At 38.3% G+C, this 17,441-nt stretch overlaps 1 protein-coding gene across 1 annotated transcript in view; it reads right to left on the minus strand.

The window, feature by feature from the left end:
- Positions 1-17,441, minus strand: part of NLGN1 (neuroligin 1) — a 410,060-nt gene that overhangs the window by 249,987 nt on the left and 142,632 nt on the right. The window contains exon 4 of the mRNA XM_067536443.1: positions 8,693-8,752. Within this exon, the coding sequence (XP_067392544.1) occupies positions 8,693-8,752 (60 nt within the window). The remainder of the gene's footprint in view (positions 1-8,692; positions 8,753-17,441) is intronic.

Below are 17,441 nucleotides of genomic sequence, written 5' to 3' on the forward strand. Positions count from 1 at the left end.
GGGCACACTCAATTATGAAGCCTTCAGTAAAACTCTTCATACTTTTGTCTTGAATCATACCCCAAGTATGGCAAGGACAGTGATGAGATCAGGCTGTTCAAACACAGAAGCTCCTTCATCTGTATTTGGTGACAAAGATCAACACAGATGTTTCTGTTTTTATAAGGGCAGCTACTGTATAATTTCTGTGATGTTTGTTTTGAAAAAAAAGTCAGAATACTCAAAATCCAGAAATTGGCTCTTCTATACTGCAAGTTTAGAATAATCACTTATTTAAAAAACAAAAGGATGCTAAGAGATGGCCATGAAATAACCTGCCCTGTTTTCTTCACCCAAGCACACAGTAAATACTTTCCAATGTGTCACTCTCAGAGTTTAAAGTTAAAAGGGCACGTATTTTTCTATCCTAAGGAATTATGTGTTTGGGTTTCAAACTTAAATAGAGCAAAGTCCTTTCAAATTCATTAAAGCGTTTATTTCCAATGGCTGTTTACACATATCTTTTGCTTCCTATTTTTCTAGCATGGATACTGAGGAAGCAATGATAAATTATTAATCTGAAGTCACTAAGTGACTGTTCACAGCAGAAACTGTACACTGCTAATTGTATGCTTGGAGTTAACACAGGGGGGGATTGTTTCAAATTCTTCTTTAATTAAAATTACACAGAATTAGAAGGCACCAACAGTGAACAGTAATGAAATTTTGGTAGTACTGTTCTGTTTATGTGGAAAATAATATTGGGGGTATTTATAGACGAATGGGTGGCTTTTATCAGAAACAAAAGATAAACTATACATTCATGAGCAAAGCAAAGTTCAAGGTATAAAAAAGGATTCTTTGATAAATTCAGCCTACATTACGCCTTTCTGTGATTTCCCTGTAAATATTATGCTTGAAAAGGTTAAGAACAGGCAGCACTGCAAATTACTCTCCATGTATCCATAGGCCACATCAGATAAGACTAGATGCAATATAAATTTTCTCCACACTGTGTTGTCAAAGATCTCAACCTTGACTTAAGGGTAATCACTTCTAGAAACTAGGTGGTTCTGTGTATCTCGGTCTCGGAAAGAGAAGCTTAACTGTGAACAAGACTGAGCCACACTTTTATCAAGCTCACCTGAGAGCAAACCCGAGATCCTCAGATGAAATACATATTAAGGTTCTAATCCAACAGCAGGAGACAGCTGTGCAGATCCCAACATCACTGCAGTATTACTAAGCTAATGGGACTGCATATGTGCAGGGTGTGCGCTAGCAGATTCTAATTCAGGATCAGGTCCTTACTATGAAATGTAATTTAAAACTAAGACTAGAGACAGTTCAATTCTGAGATCCAATCTTGCATTTATGTGAAGTCAGTGGAAATTCTGCCTGAACAGGATTATGGTACTTTATCCACATGTGCATGTATTTGATAGGGGTAAACATCTGGACAGAGAGGAGTCATTTAATTAGGACAAGAGAATATTATTAACTAGAAGTGAAATTATTAACTGGTATAAAATTAAGAAAACAGAAATGTAGGCTGAAAGTCAAGAATCACTTCCTAGCAAGTTCCATTAGACCTTGAAATATGTGGCCAAGGAACTGGTGTAAGCTCTATTGTCTGAGACCTTTAAAAATTAGAGTGGACAAAGTACTAAAAATAGCATGTAAGTATAAGTTCTGTATTGGTATGAAGAAGACTTAAGGATGGAATTTTCAAAAGCTCCTGATTGCACTGAAAGCAACTGGGACTTGGGCACTTAACTCCCTTAGATACTTTTGAAAATTCCATCTAAATGATCTGACAGGTGTTTTCCATCTCTAACTTCTGATCTGATATCAGCCCGTTGAGCCAGAGTATTGCAGTGGGAGCAGTAAAATGCATGACATTAGAACATCCTTAATTTAATGCATTGCAAGGGTCTAGACAGAGGTCCAAATTCTACATTCAGGTTTACCTTTGCACCTTCAGGGAAATCAGAATTTGATTCTGAGTGAATCATGGAACAGGTTTATCCCTAGTGTACTCTGCTGACTGTCAACAGAGAAGTTACACCAGTGGTGGACTTGGCTGTCAAGAGTCTGCTCTGTAACCCTTTCTCATGTTCAGTAGAACTTACTCATGAGAGTAGTCTCAGCAGGGCTGGACCTAAACCTAATGGCACCCCAGGCGAGGAGCTTCTTTGGCAGCCTTCCCGCATTTCTTAAATTTTTGAATACCTTGTTTTTTATTGCATTTGTAGCCCATTTCACAAGTTTGATGCACAATTTGCATGTATGATTTTATCCCTGTCAGATAAAACGATAAATTTGCACGCTAGGATCTGTAAATCTGTATTTATTCATGCCATATATAAGGAAAGAAAAAAACTGTTTCCTCTAAACTTATAGAAACTTTTTAATTTTAAGAATAAGTGAAATGTACTAGGAGGTTAGTGAAAAAATGAATCCACATATGGAATACTTGAAACATTTTACTTCAAACATTCCAATTTTGCCTTTTGTCGCTAACAATAAAAGCAGCACCCCGAACCTGGCACTCCAGGCAGTCGCCTGGGTCGCCTGCCCTTAAATCCGGTCCTGTGTCTCAGTGTGAATACGGCCTGTAGAATCAGGTCACAAGTTTGGTATTTCTGCCAAGAGTTGGGAGTTTCTGCCAAGAAGTGTGAAAATATTCAGAAGACATGCACATGGGACACCTCTATTCAAATACCTCCCTGACTCCAGCTGTCTCCTTCCCTTCATTTTTTATTCAGACCTGTGTTTTGCCTTCATACCATGATTTATTTGGTCTTAAACTGCTAACAGATAATGTCTAAGTAGATGTGTCTAAATAGATGTGTAAGTTCGGTACTTCTGGTATTTATCTTATTTATATGGCCTATGTAAATGTATGCTCTTATTCTGGTTTCCATCATCCATTATCCCCCTTTCCTTCTTAATGTTTGTTACAACCACTTGTTATCTCTGATCTTAATTATACTAAACCATTCAGGGCAGAGGCTGTCTTATTCTGTGTTTGTACAGTACACAATGGAGCATCAGCCCCAAATGGGTTTTCTGGGCATTACAATAATACATAAAGAATAAAATAACTAATTTCAAAAATAAATTTTATAAAGTTGTATTTGTTCCAGGAGTCCATTTAAAAGTCTCACCTTGACATTATAGAGATGTGTGACATTTCTATTTACCATCTCAGGTCCATTTGGGTTGTGAATATGTTATCGTTGAAAACTCTCAGCAAAATTTTTATACACAAACTAGCTGCTCAGGAAACCATGTACTTCTTAATTAGCAAGATTCTACATAGATATTGCTTTAGCTATTCAAAAATTGGAACATGGCACCAGCCACTGCAACTATTTGCACAATTTAAAAACTCCTTTGAAGCCATTTTATGTTGAGTTCAAATCTGAGACACTAAATACATCTATTGTTATTTTAGAAGACGTAAGTCAGTGTCACTGAAAATCTTATTATGCAAACTTCCATTAAAAATCACATCTTTTAGATGTGTTGTCAAATTGAAGGCCTGACAGTTTGTGATTGTTAAAGAACCTATTGCACTTTTTTTAAGAGTGGGAGTGCTTAATCCTAATGTTCTGACAAAATTCCATTTCCTCTAATTACATTCTGCCTACCTAAATACCCCCTCAAGTTTCAGTTGAATATAGTATTCTTCTTCAGTTCCTGTCTTAAGCTTTTGGGTCATTTTGGTGTATTCTGTTAAGCAGCTGGCTGCATTTCACCTGAGAGGTGGCTGCATATAAGTGGTGGATGAAGTAATTGCTATATACCAATTGTTGAATTTGCAAAGTGCTTTGAGATCCTTTTGTATGAAAAGCACTGCATAAATGTAAGAGATACAAAGTAGTATGAAATGCAAGAGTTGTAATTCTGATAGGCCTAAGCAGCAATATAAGGTTCTAATTAGAGTGGGACTATGCAACCAGGTAAGTAGTAACTTTAAACTACCGAAAGATGAAAGTACTGCAAAAGCTGATTGACCCTTCACTATACCATCAATGGTTGGAACCCAATAGAGCTGCTACATTTAGAAGCTGTCAGAATTCTTACTACCTATATTTTGAAGTGTTAACAACACCATTGTAAAAATTCCATGTAGGCTGAACAAAAGCTCTCACTCAGAGCAGAAATATTCAGTGAAAAATTTAACATGCAAATAATTTTTTTCATTTCATGGGCATCAGAATTTCAAAGTAGACACTAATATGCCTTGGTGATGGTGTGAGCAGGCACTGTGCAAATGTCTGTGTATATCATTCAAAGAATTTCCGTCCTAAATTGCAACATTTATGCTTTTCCAGCCTGGCTTGGACTGTGGTTATGCTGAAACATGTGGTTGTTTTGTGATATAGACAAATGTGTACTAATACATACTTTTCTCTAAAGTCAAATGGTTTGAGTCATAGCTACCCAAGTGGCTGCCTATCTTCTTGTGCTACCATGGCAAAAGAGATCAGCTGAGAGGGTTGAGTTAGCACTCCCCTAGCTTACTTTTAAAACAATGGGGCTGGTAGAGGGCTCTTACCAGAAAAACTCAATTCTGGGATTCATTGCCCCTCTTGGTGCAATGGAGCTTCAGTCTGTTGACTTTCAGAACATGATGCAATGCCTATCTCTTCTCCCAGACTTTGGAGATGGTGATGGGGGAGGCCTGTCTAGTGCTTAGAACGCTAGCCCTGGTCCCTCCATGTACTTCCTGTGTCATCTTAGGCAAGTCACTTAGCTTCTCTGTGCCTCAGTTCCCCAATCTGTAAAATGGGCTACATTCTTTCCTACTTCTCAACAGGATGCCAATTTTGGGTGGACGTATTCCTGGAAATTTCATCACATGACAATCTTTCATTAAAGACTAATCTTTAATTCCTGGAGACTCCAGGACAATCCTGGAGGATTGGTAGTCCTACTCAGGAGGGTCGTGAGGATGAACACATTAAAGCTTGTGAGGTGCTCAGATATCATGGTGATGAAGTGAGACAGATAGAGGTGAGTTACAGAGTGTATAGGATTTCTGTTGGATTAGGAGAGTCCATTGGTGACCAAGTTTTCTTGTGTTTATACAGTACCTAGTACTCTGAGGCCACAATTCCAGTTGAGGATTTTACTAATAATTATTTTAATGTGTATGTACCAAAAGTGCCTAAAGGATAGGTACTTTTTTTTAAATAAATCCAAATTAAACTAAATTAATTTATGAACTAAAAACATAGTAGGGACTAGGATGAAAATACTAAAATCCTTTACATTTTTAACCCAAACCAGGTTTCCAAATCCGGCATGCTAGTTTATTCACTCCCTGGGTAACTCTATAGGTATTTCTTATCCATTTGTCGGCAAAGATGCAGATGCACTGATGCTACACACAGTGTAAGTGCCAGTGACCACTGGTCACAGGTGTTTTTACAAAGATGTCAAGTAGCCCCTGTTTAGGTAGCTCAGTAGTAACATTGACTACAGCTGCCTTCTTGTTGAAAAACAGGCAAGAAAATATCCAAGCATAGACAAGGCCAAACTTTTAGTACAGCTCTTGTCAAACAGATGCTGGCCTGTTAAGACATACAAGGGTTATACCGTTGCGAAAATGCAAACATAATGGGTAAACAGAGACGTTTACATAATTTCTGACTTTGCACACATTTTACACTCATAGAACTTGAAAACCACCTTCATTTTTTAAACTGCAAATTTGCAGCTCATTAGCCTGTAATGTGCACTAGTGCCTTTGGGTCTTCTGAAAACGAAAATGAAAAATGATCTCATTAAGGCTGGCCTAATGGTTGTAGCACATACAGAAGACCCACGTTTGATTACTGATCCAGTCTCCTTTGTCCCTGGGCTGGCAACAATTGGGAATGCTGATGAAGTAGTAGTAACATACAGTAGATGGAAGTGGGGGTTATCTAATACTGTTTTACATTGGAATCTGCTGCTACTTGAAGTGTGAAACTGACTTCACAGGGAGTACTCTGCAGTGCCCTTAGCCAGGTGGCTACGATCCAGGCTCTCGGTGGGGGCTGGGCAAAGGACAAGAGGAAATGGGGGCTCACTGAGCATGTAAAGAAACAGATTAGCTTGTGTGTTCTTCGCAACACATTAGACTTAAATTATATGGCAAGGACCGTACAGTTATTCAACACTGCCTTTCCTTGCCATGGCCAGACCTAGTTGAATAGGGGTTTTTTGGTGTAATTTATTTATTTTATATTTGTTTTATGCTGCCCCCAAACATTCAGTTCTCTGCAGACTTTTGGACTGACTACAAGTAACTGTATTGCAGAAATTGTCAGAAGAAAGCTGAGGGTGAGGGTTGGCAAGTGGTTTGACAAGTTGACCTCTTGGGTGACTTTTTTGGAAGGTGGCAGGGGAAAAGTAGGCTGTTCTTTGTTTTATTTGCTCTCGTCCCTCCCCCTCCAAGTAAATTTAATTTGAGTTTTATGAAGGTTTTTCAATCCTGCCAGTGCAACCTAGATCACAGGGCCCTGGAGGTGGAAAATCCAGGCTGGGGAGATGAAGTCGCAGCAGTGAAAGCTTTCTGCTAGTTTAGAGTTAGCTGGCTGTGGAAGGCCAGGAAGTACAGTACCAAAGCATGCAGGAAATGCACCAATTCAGCTCTTCTCCTGGGTATTCTCCATAGTGACTGTGGTTCTCCAATGGAATGTATACTTGACCTGTCCCTTTTGAAATCTTTGAGGAAGGCTGAGGTGTAAACAGGGTCTACACTTGCCTTGGGATGATTCACCCAGATCCATCTGCTCCCATCAGCACAGAACAGGGGAGTGCAATTTTCATTCCTGATGCCAGAGGGACTGAAATCCCAGTCCCATAAACTAAAATGAGATTAGTTATAGTTGTAATTAATAATCCCCTTTCAGTTCAACCTTTATACCCTTACTGTCCTTGGCCGCTCTCCTGAAACAGCCAATGGCAGTGGCAGGATGAACACCTTGTTCACCAAAAATGGGGGGGAGACCACTGAACTCATTTGACATAAGCTACTGAACTTCCATTTGATAATCATTATTCTGTCACCACCACTCTAAGCTGAATTGAAACCGTTTGTTTGAATATTCTGCTTTTAAATGTATCTCAGTAGTGATTTAACTGTGTACATTCTAAAATTCAAGCAACTATTGGAAAAAGATACACCAGTCACATATTGGACCATCTGCAGGTTAAAAAACCCACAGACCTGAATGGGAGATAGGCAACAGAACACGCCAGTGGCGTACAAAAAGGATGGGCATTAAAGAGGATGGGCATTATCATTAAATGTATAGAAGGGTGTTGGGATAGGAGCTGCCTGGTGATAGGAGGACAGCCAGTCGAGTACCAGTGGCAAAATATTGCAATACAAATAGATGTGCCAGAAGTTGGAACCACTTGGATTTGGTTGCTATCTATGCCCCCACTAATATTTTAATATAGGAATTTATTGTTACAGGATTAACACAAGTGAATTAAATCAGATCAAGTTAATCTGAGTAAATCAGGTGACAATACTCATTTTTTCTCATCTCTAAACAGAAACTACTTAAAAAAAATCTGAGCATCCATTAATAATCCTTTTTCTGTAGTGTTAACGAAAAGGAAAGTGATAGAGCTCTTTATTTACAGTTTTTCTTTCACAAAATGGTACTTGACCAAAGAGTAGATGAGAGAGAGATGAGGTAGCAACATTTGTAATTTCTAGACAGCACCTCAATTTTCTCTTTGAAAATAAACAAATAGTTAAGATCCAGAACTATAAAACTTAACAGAAATGGGCTGCACTGCCTGAAAGAAATAGTCCCTAGTTACCAGTGCTTGCATGTTGTTAGTTTTGAATATGAAAAAAAGTTTAGTCTTAACAGACTTATGATTAATGAATATTAAACAAAAGTAATATGCTCAAAATTTTCAGATGACCTATTTTCAGACTACCTATTTGTAATAGTGTTTGTTAATGTGTTCAATAACATCAGGCCAGAGAAGCCAGGCTTTTATAGATCTTTCTAATAGAAAAAAACAATGGATCACATCAAATTGGTGAAGATCTTCTCAACTCCACTAAATTCAATGGAATGAGGCCGATATATACCACCTGAGAATCTGGCAACAGTTTTAGTGTTTAGTGTCTTGTCTGAGTGAGATTAGTTATCTGAGTTTACAATTCTTGACATAATAATGCAGAAGTGAAGGGGTTTTGTGCCTTTGTATTGAAAATTCAGTTGCTTAAGAGACACTTTATAAGAGCTTTTTAACATTTTATCTTTATAAACACACATTTTCCATGTTTATCAAACAGAACAGTTGGTGAAAGAAATATCTTTGTATTTGTGAAACATGTAAATACAGAGGGTTAGAAAACATGCAAAAAGGTGTACAGAGAGACTTAAAAAAAAGTGTTAGTTCAAATAGTATGGACAAAATTCAGTCAAAAGGTGGGATGAAACATATCAAAAGTCCATTTCAAGAAAACAAAAACTCTCAATTTTAAATATTGTTACTCTTTTGCATAAAAATATAAAACTTAACAACATTCTCTCTTTTAAACAAGCAAGAAGACAAAACACATCAAAAATGGGAATAAAAAAAAATCTTCAAAAGACAAGAAGTCAAAAAAAGAGGGGAGAAAAAGATTTTCAAGGATCCTTGTCATGCAAATCAGTTTGGCGGCAAAAAAAAAAAAAAATACCTTCATCTTCAGCACCGTCATTATCACCTAAATCATCTGTCTGTTTCTTTGTAAGGGGACCTAGGATTGAGAATGGAGAAAATGAAGGGAAAAAAAAAAAAGACAATTCAAGAATATACAAAACTGAGGAAAAAAAATAGTCAATATTAAATTCCCAAGGAGGTTTCAAGAAAAACATTTGGGGGAAGGCTCTTAGTTTAAAAATACAACAAACACGTTTTTGTTCTGTTTTTTAAACTTTATAGCAAAATCTCTCCTATAGGGTATGGCTTTAGAAACATCTAGCATGAGAGGCAAATAGTGCCTGATACTTTACATTTAAAAATTCAAGAATTAAAGGCAACTAATTTACTAAAATGCATACCCACCACAAACAATCAGAAGCTATATTTATCCAATTCATTTTTTAAATTTAAACCGGTGGTGACAATAACAAAATAAAGCCAAATTAGCTCTCATATTTGATGAAGTAATGTTGCTGATAATACCTTGATAATTGGTTAAGAGAAATTTTTCGATGAAAAGTTAAATCAAATTGTTGAGGATAAGCAGAGGTTTGGGTTTGTTTTTTTTTGGTTTGTTTACATTACATTACATTCCAATTTAAATGCAGCTGTGTCCTGAAAATTCCCTTTAACCTTTGACCACCTGCTGATATATTTATTAAAAAATATGAAAGTCCCAAAGTGGGTTTAGAAACAACAGGTGAAATCCTGGCCCTACTGAAGTCAATGGGAGCTATATTTTCCATTGACTTCAGTGGGACTAGAATGTCACACAATGTATACAAAAAGTAACATTTAAACAGAGATTATCCCAGTCTTAGGATAGGCAGGACAACTATCATTTTACAATCAATAACTAAGAATAATGGAATTAAGGTTTAATAATTCCATTCCATATTCCATGCCAACACAAGTGCCATTAACATGTTAAGAGATTCATCGTTCTTTGCAACAGAAAATAATTGCCCTTCTCGTTTATCAAGTAATAAACAATACAGCAGAAGAAAAGTCAAAGGCCAGAATGAAAATATATCCATATATCATATATTCCACACTCTTATGCACAAACACAAGAAAGTTGGAATTCAGTATAATCTTTCCTTTTTTCAGAGTTATCCAATTTCCATGACATTCTGTAATTTTCATGCAAAAAAAAAAAAAAAAAAAGCAATAAGTACAAACACAGGACTCAAGTTAAAAAATGCAGCCACTCACAGAGTAGAAAACAAGAACTTTCTCATGCATAAAACAGACAAAAACAAGAACAAAGATGAAAGGTGTGTGTCAATATCTGCAGTACATGTAGGCAAGAGGCACGCATTAACTTGAAGCACACTGAACAATGAAGTAGCGTTAAAACATTTGTATTTTAATGCTCCATCCACTTCTGTTATGTTACAGCATATTAGTAATTCGACATTAAGCCTGCAACCTGTGCAAAGAATGCTATAATTCTGAATAGTGCACTTAAACAAAAACATCTGAAAATGTCATTTGTATTGCACCAGATGGATGTGTTTGAGAAACATAAATAATCCATAATGTACCATGAAATTCTAGTTGTGAATTTAGAAACTGGACCATGTTGTTGAAACCCACAGTTGAATACCTTAATTACTGCATCGGTCAGGAGAATGGTTTCAAGCTCATTCTAAATACAGAACAGTGAAATTATACATCATAAATTCAACAAGAGAATTTTACAATTACACCTGCAAGCAATCATCCTGTTTAATTCAGAAGGTTGGTGAATGCAATAGCTTCTGCTAATGGAAACCCTCAATGTAATCGCTACAAAGTATGATATCTACATAATGTGACCCTATCTAAATGCAGGTAGCACCCTAATGATTTGCTGCTATCATTCTCACACAACTACTATACTCCTGAAAAAGAACAAAACCACTAAGTATAGCTGGGAACCTAGAAAATCATTCACTTAATGGTATGCTTCCAGTACAGCATACAGGGAAGAATTAACTATTACCAATTCTAAGAGATATGCACATAGTAACCAGGGATGGCATATTACAGTTAAAAATATGTATTCTTTCTAAGGGTTTCTTGAGACCTAGTATGTTAAAAGGATTGACCCAGAGGTAAACCTAGTGACATCTTGAAAGACAAATGCCTCATGTATTTCTGTAAATAAATTGTGTAGAGAGCGAGTTCTCTTTCTTTGACTGAAAACATTTAACTGCAAATAGAAAGCTGACCAGTCCCTCATTTTAAGGGATGTCCCTTATATGGTACCTTGCACTTCATATCTGTATAAAATCAGATATAATATAATCCCATATTTTAACAGCAGTCATACAAAAGATCAAACACTGTTACATAAAGGTGATCTCGTGCTGCAAAATCATGCACAGTATAGGTGAAACATGTCCCTTAAAGATAAGCTTAGCCTCTGTTTTTCATCAAGTTGCCCTTTGTTCCTTTGAAAAGTAGGTGGTCGCTTTACAGGTCCACTTGCTATGTGACAATATGCAGCATACACAGATCCCATTAACAGTGGGAAATACACTGTTAGTGGAATCAAGTGATTTTGAACATACTTTAGGCTAGCATGGTTTGTCCTTTCAGTGTAGTCCAGGAATCCCAGATTTACATTTAGGTTCTATCAAGTCTAAAATAAGAGGCTCAACTATTCTCCTCTCGTGGAGGTGAGAATTCATTCCTGATGAAGGCAGGTAGCAATACCATTGCTCTTCCTCCCCTGGACATCCTGCCAAGATAGATAGTAGGTGTAATTTCTCGTATGACCTGGCCCAGTCCTGCAAACCTTATTCACTATATAGCAGGCACCTTGGCAATGGGCCACCTCGGAGCAAACAAATGCCTGCCACTTTGGATATGCTTTCTGCCACTACTTCCTGAGACTACTGATGTGGTTGAAAAACTGGGTCCTGTTATCACAGTGCAGAGAGGGCCTCTGTGACTATCAGTACTTACCTACTTCACAGATGTATTTTGAGGCTTCATTAATGTTTGTAAATGCTCTGTAGTCCTTGGATGAAAGGTATGTTTAAGTACTATTGCTCATGTGGTGGTCTGCACCATTAAATTCCAAAAGAAAGGTAGTGTAACCTGGAGATCTTCAAGAAGCAGTGGCAGCTTTTACTTTGGCTTTCTATCTTAGGTACTTATCTGGCCCCATAACCATAGTCCCTGAGGCTAGCCAATAGGAAAGCCTTCTGAAACCACCAAAGCAGTGGTAGAAGTTGCAGACTTGGCTTCCCTGTGCTTCAGCAGTGCTTCTCATTCCAATATAGTAAACAATGCCGACTGTTTCCTTATTCTCAGGAATAATAGACTCTACCGATTAATATTGTTACTGTGTCTGCCTACTAGGTTAAGATAATAAAAAAGGGCTCAAGCCTGCAGTTCTTACACAGAAACCTCTCCCTGAAGTCAATGTGAGTTCAACTGAGGCAGTAAAAAAATAAATCCTTATGGAAAAATCCTACAGAATATAATAGACAAAAATATTCTTTCTATAAAAAATTTAAACCAGCTCTGGAAATGTAGAGTAGGAACATAATTCTCAGTTAGGTTCAAATAAATATTTTATAGAAAGTTTATGTTTATTGTTCTATACTTTGCCTAGAATAGTTTCTACAGCCATTTATTCACTATTACATTCTACAGGGTTTTTCCATAAGGGAAAGAATTGATTTTGATTTTATATTTTGTGCAGGTGCCAAAAGCTAATTAAACAGAATTCACTAAGTTACAACTATAATTTCTGCTTCTTTTTAATTCTATAAATATTAAATATTGGCACAGTGAGCAGGTATCTTAAATTATGAGAGGGGAAAAAAAGACTGAAACCTCTAAAATGCTGATGCAGGAGTGATTTATTTTATCAAGAAACTCTATAAGGTCTAGTCTCCCACTGTGGTATACACAACTCGTTAATATTAATGGCAAAGTAGACCCTATGTTAATTGAAAAGAGAGAGAAAGTGATTACTGCATTTTATGTCTCATCAAGACAATGAATGGTCTTATTGCAAAAACATAAGGAATGCTCTGTGTAAGGAGAACTCCTAATGAACTCTGAACTCATTTAATTCCAGAATAGTAGTTCTTACATTACTGAAAACATAATTCAGATTCTTAACTCTAATCCAACTGATGCTAAAAAAAGGACACCATCCATTTTTAACATCTCTATAACTGACCGTTCTATGCTCACAGTGCAGAGTGTTTTTTTAAAAGGAATAAAAATGTCAGCATTTCCGTGCAATTAACTGAAGAATAATTATGTGCTCCAAAATAATTAAAGTCCAACCATACTAACTCCACCTTTTCCCACTCCACTTGATGCAGGACTAATGTACTTTAGCTCCCAAATACATTAAAGATGATTCTAAAGTCTCTTTATGGTCTTCATTCGGCAGAAATTATCCATGGCCTTTTGTGTCATGCATGCATTTGGAAGGCATGAAAGTTGTGCATTCATCTGGAAGGCATGAAAGTTTTGGCCTGGCAATTCAAATCATCAAAAATTCATACTGCACATAGTCACCATGTCATTTAAAAAATAAAAGAAGCACCAAATAGCACCAAATCCTCCTCTGAACTCAATGGAACTATGTTGATTTATACCCGCTGTGGACGAAGCCAAAATATTCTATGTAATGATAAGGAGGAGGAGGAAGGGTCTTTTCCCTTGGGCTTAAGTAGCCTCCAGGGATCAGATAATCACTTCTGACAATTCTTTGAGTGCCTGACTTTAGATGCCTTTTGATGACTATTGTGCTTGGCTTTAGATTGTCTGTCCCGTAAGTGGAAAAGGGTGAAGCTGATTTTAACAGTGGAAAATGTGGGTATTGCCAAGATTCATTAAATGGGTTGCTACATTTTGGAATTCTGATTCAATATTAATTGGTGCACATCTGTTATATTATTATTATATATTTACCTTTAATTTAGGTGAGCGTCTATTCACCTATTACTATGCCTTCATCATTAGTATAGCAGTTTTGGTTGGATATTTTAAAGATCTGTGAAATACAATTTTATCTGTTCATTTTAGAGGTTCGGACCTATAACATATTACATCCAAAGTTTTGTTAGCTCAGATGTCACTGTCAAACATTAGGTAACATGGACTCCAACTAGACTAAATTCAGACTTTTTCAAAATAAACAGTGCTGCTTTTCACACGTTTAATTATTTTTTTAAATTTAATTTTGCCATAGTATCAACCTCCTAGACTTTTACACTCCATTATACTGATTGCTTGCAGTTCTGAAATCAGACACCTGACATATTGTTTTAGATGTCTATGTCCACAAAGGGGTACAAGTCTTTATAACAGTTGCCTGTATAAATGTTACATAAATGGAAAGATCTATTATGAGGGTCATTTACTGAATGGTTGTAGAAAAATCATTTTTATTCATTAAAAAAATCGTGAAAAGCAGCGAGGGGAAAAGGAAGAAGAAACAAACAGAATTTCTTTTGGGGGAGATGTTCAGAGGCATAAATAGCACATCAGAGCCTGGCTCCAAGCTAGGGTATACCTACACTGCAATTGGGGAGTGTGACTGCAGCACACATAGGCATCCCCAAACCAGCACAGATGCTAACAGCAGTGACGCTCTGGTAGCATAGGCTTCAGTGTGTGCTGTACAAGCCCATCCAGGACCGTAGCTACTTACCGTTACATTATTAGTACCTGTGTAACACTGACAGACCCCGGTCGTTGGCAAGCAGGATCGAACCTGGAACTCTGAAGCTTAGTCATGTCTCTACTGCATGACCTAAAAAGCCAAAGTCCCTGTAGCTAAAGCCACATCCCCCTTAGATAAGGCTGTAGCAGACTCATCAATCTCTAGCTGGGCTAGGTGCCACAGGAGAGGGACAGAGCACCACACTAAGCAGGCACGGGTCGCATACTTCCTCTTGCTGAGAAACTCCCAAGTTGATATCCTGGGCGAGCTCCCACTTATAACACTGACAGACGACCCTGGTCATTGGTGAGCAGGATCAAACCTGGGACTTCTGAAGCTCAGTGTATGAGCCTCTACTGCATGAGCTAAAAGCCACGCATCTCTTAGCCACAATAGGGCGACAGAGCACCACACCAAGCAGGCATTGGTTACACCTGCATTATACTGCTTCTTTTGCCAGCTGGTGACCCCTTTCCTCATTACTTCTCCCTCTTGTAAAATTATTTTCTATTGTTTATTGTAATTACTTTAAGAAGATCAGCAACATTGTATGATACTTGTTACTACCTTTAAAACCCTGAAGGACTCTCCCCACCTGTCAACTCTTGTCTCATTCTAGATGTCTCTTATCCCTCCTGCCCCCATTCCCCAGCCACATCTTCACTCATACTCAAATGATGTGAGCTTCAAATAACCACTCATCAGCTTCTCACACAACCATTCTGTGTGGTCTTCCATGCTATCCCTTAAGCAAGATGCAGAAGATTCCTGAACTTATCCATAAGGTTCCCACCCTCCACACACTCAGATAACTACTAAAGACCCACTTGTGAGAAACTAACTGACATTGGTGCACTTGAAGTGTAAATAGTTTATATTTTATGCACCCTATTTATTCATATTTTAACATGATTGTATTATTGTTGCTCCTCCCGTTTTCTGTTCTCTCTTTTAGACTGTAAGCACTTCAGGGCAGGGGCTGTGACTCCTGTTTGGAAAGTGCTTTCTACTTTGTACGTAACACAGAAATAAATAAGTAAATAAATAGATAAAACACAAAAACAACAAAACTGGAAGGATCCACACTTCCTGCTGACAAATTCTTTGAGACTCAAGCCTTTCATCTCCCTTCTCAATAGATGTGACCTGATCCTGTTTAAAAACCCATTTCCAAATGTATTGTCCGGAAGAGGGCTTCAGATATAAACATGGCATGATAAGGAACTGGGTTCCATTTTTTACCACTACAATCGCTACTAGCCCATATGATTGTGTACACTTCAACTATTTATAAAAAAATAAATGAAACAAAGAAAGAAAAGATTCTTGCGTCCATTAGTCTCCGTAGAAGCTAAATTTCTTTGTCTTCATTTCCGCAGAACCTAATTTTGCCCCTAATGAACCTTACAGAGTGTATATGCAGCTAGGCTAAGGCATTTGTGATGACTTTGTGATCAGGTACAGTAGTTACACCTGCCAGTGAACTATAGGTACAAAAATATAGGCACAAAATTGATTTACTAATTACACGCACAACAAGGAAGCCACCGTTTGGTGAAAGCTTACCTGTTTAATTGTGTACCCTTCATATCACCAAACAGGCTACCATGGCACTGCTTAACTATCCACTGCTATAGTTCTTCACACCAACATGCTGCTGAGTTGTTATGACAGTATATCTAATCCTGTAACCTTGCCTTTCACGAATAGTCACACTTGAGTCAGTGGGTTAGATCCTGAACTCTGTTATACCAGTGTAAGTAAATTCTAGATTTATATGGGTATAAATGACATCAGAAATGGGCACAATGGTGATACCCATTTGAGTACATTTTGCAAGAGCAGATACAATGGTAATATGTACTTTTGTTTTATTTTGCTTATGATAGTGCTGCTAATATTTTGTATGAGACAGCTATAAATCCTTATAGGATTTTAATGAAAGTATATGACAGGCACAGTGGCCATGCAAGGAGGCCGCCATTTTTTAAAAAATGCTCTGTATTGGGGGAAGGGGAATCCAAAACCACTTTATCCTTGCTTTTGATTATATGTTACATTAAACTTATACAGAATATCTCAGCAAGCAGTCTCCTCATTAGTGAGGCATACAGAAGAGCTTTCTATTTAGGGGTGGCAAGTATTCTATTCCCAGCACAGGGCAGCAGCCAAATGCATCACTTTGGGGTGATGTGGCTGTAACACATTAATGTTCTCTCACAATAGACAACCAGTCTAGTACTTTTAGAACACAGTGTTTAAATTAACGGGCAACGCAGTGCATTTAAAACATTGGTTCTCAAACTGCAGTGGCGAGCCCTCAGGGGGTGGTGATGTGGTGGGTCACAAGCTGTGAGCCCCAACTGCAGCAAGGCACGGGGCTGTGAGCCTCTCTGCTTCCTCCTGGAGGAGGAACATGGGGGGAGGGGGCAAGCGGTGACACACAGATACTGTTCACCCCCACAATGTTTATCTGCACCCCTCCCCCAAGGGACTGGGTAGGGGCGGGGAGAGAAGCAACGCCAGGGCTCCCTGCATCAAGGTCACTTCCCTCACCTTGGCAGGGCTGTGAAGGGAGCATCAGGAGTTGCTTCTCTCTGCCCTCCCCTTATGCAGCCCAAGTGGGGAAAGTGACCTGAATGCAGGGAGCCCTGATGGTGCTCCTCGCTTCACCCTCAAAGCCCCCTAGGGGTGAGTGGAGGAGCAGCCTTTGAGGTGGGACCAAGTAGCAATACCAGCCAGTCCGTGCATGCAAGTTGTTTCCCCAGGTGGGTGCATGAGGGAGTTTCAGGGGGTAAGGGTGAAGAGGGCACAGTGTAGGATTTAGCAGCAAAGAGGGAGTGGAGAGCCCACAGGGGCCAGGGGCAGGCACCACAGGGATGAGCGGGGTCGCACTCAGACGCTTGCTATGTGAAAGGGGGTCACCAATACATAAAGTTTGAGAACCACTGATTTAAATAAAGGCCCAAACACTTGGGCATGTGAGTCCCATTGATTTTGATGAACCTATTTATGTGTGTAAAGTTACTCATGTGCTTAAGCATCTGCAGGATCAGGCTCC

The sequence above is a fragment of the Emydura macquarii genome, unplaced genomic scaffold, assembly GCF_026122565.2.
Source record: "Emydura macquarii macquarii isolate MOO-44397 ecotype Brisbane River unplaced genomic scaffold, CSIRO-AGI_Emac_v2 contig_3603, whole genome shotgun sequence".
Classification (NCBI taxonomy): Eukaryota; Metazoa; Chordata; order Testudines; family Chelidae; genus Emydura; species Emydura macquarii.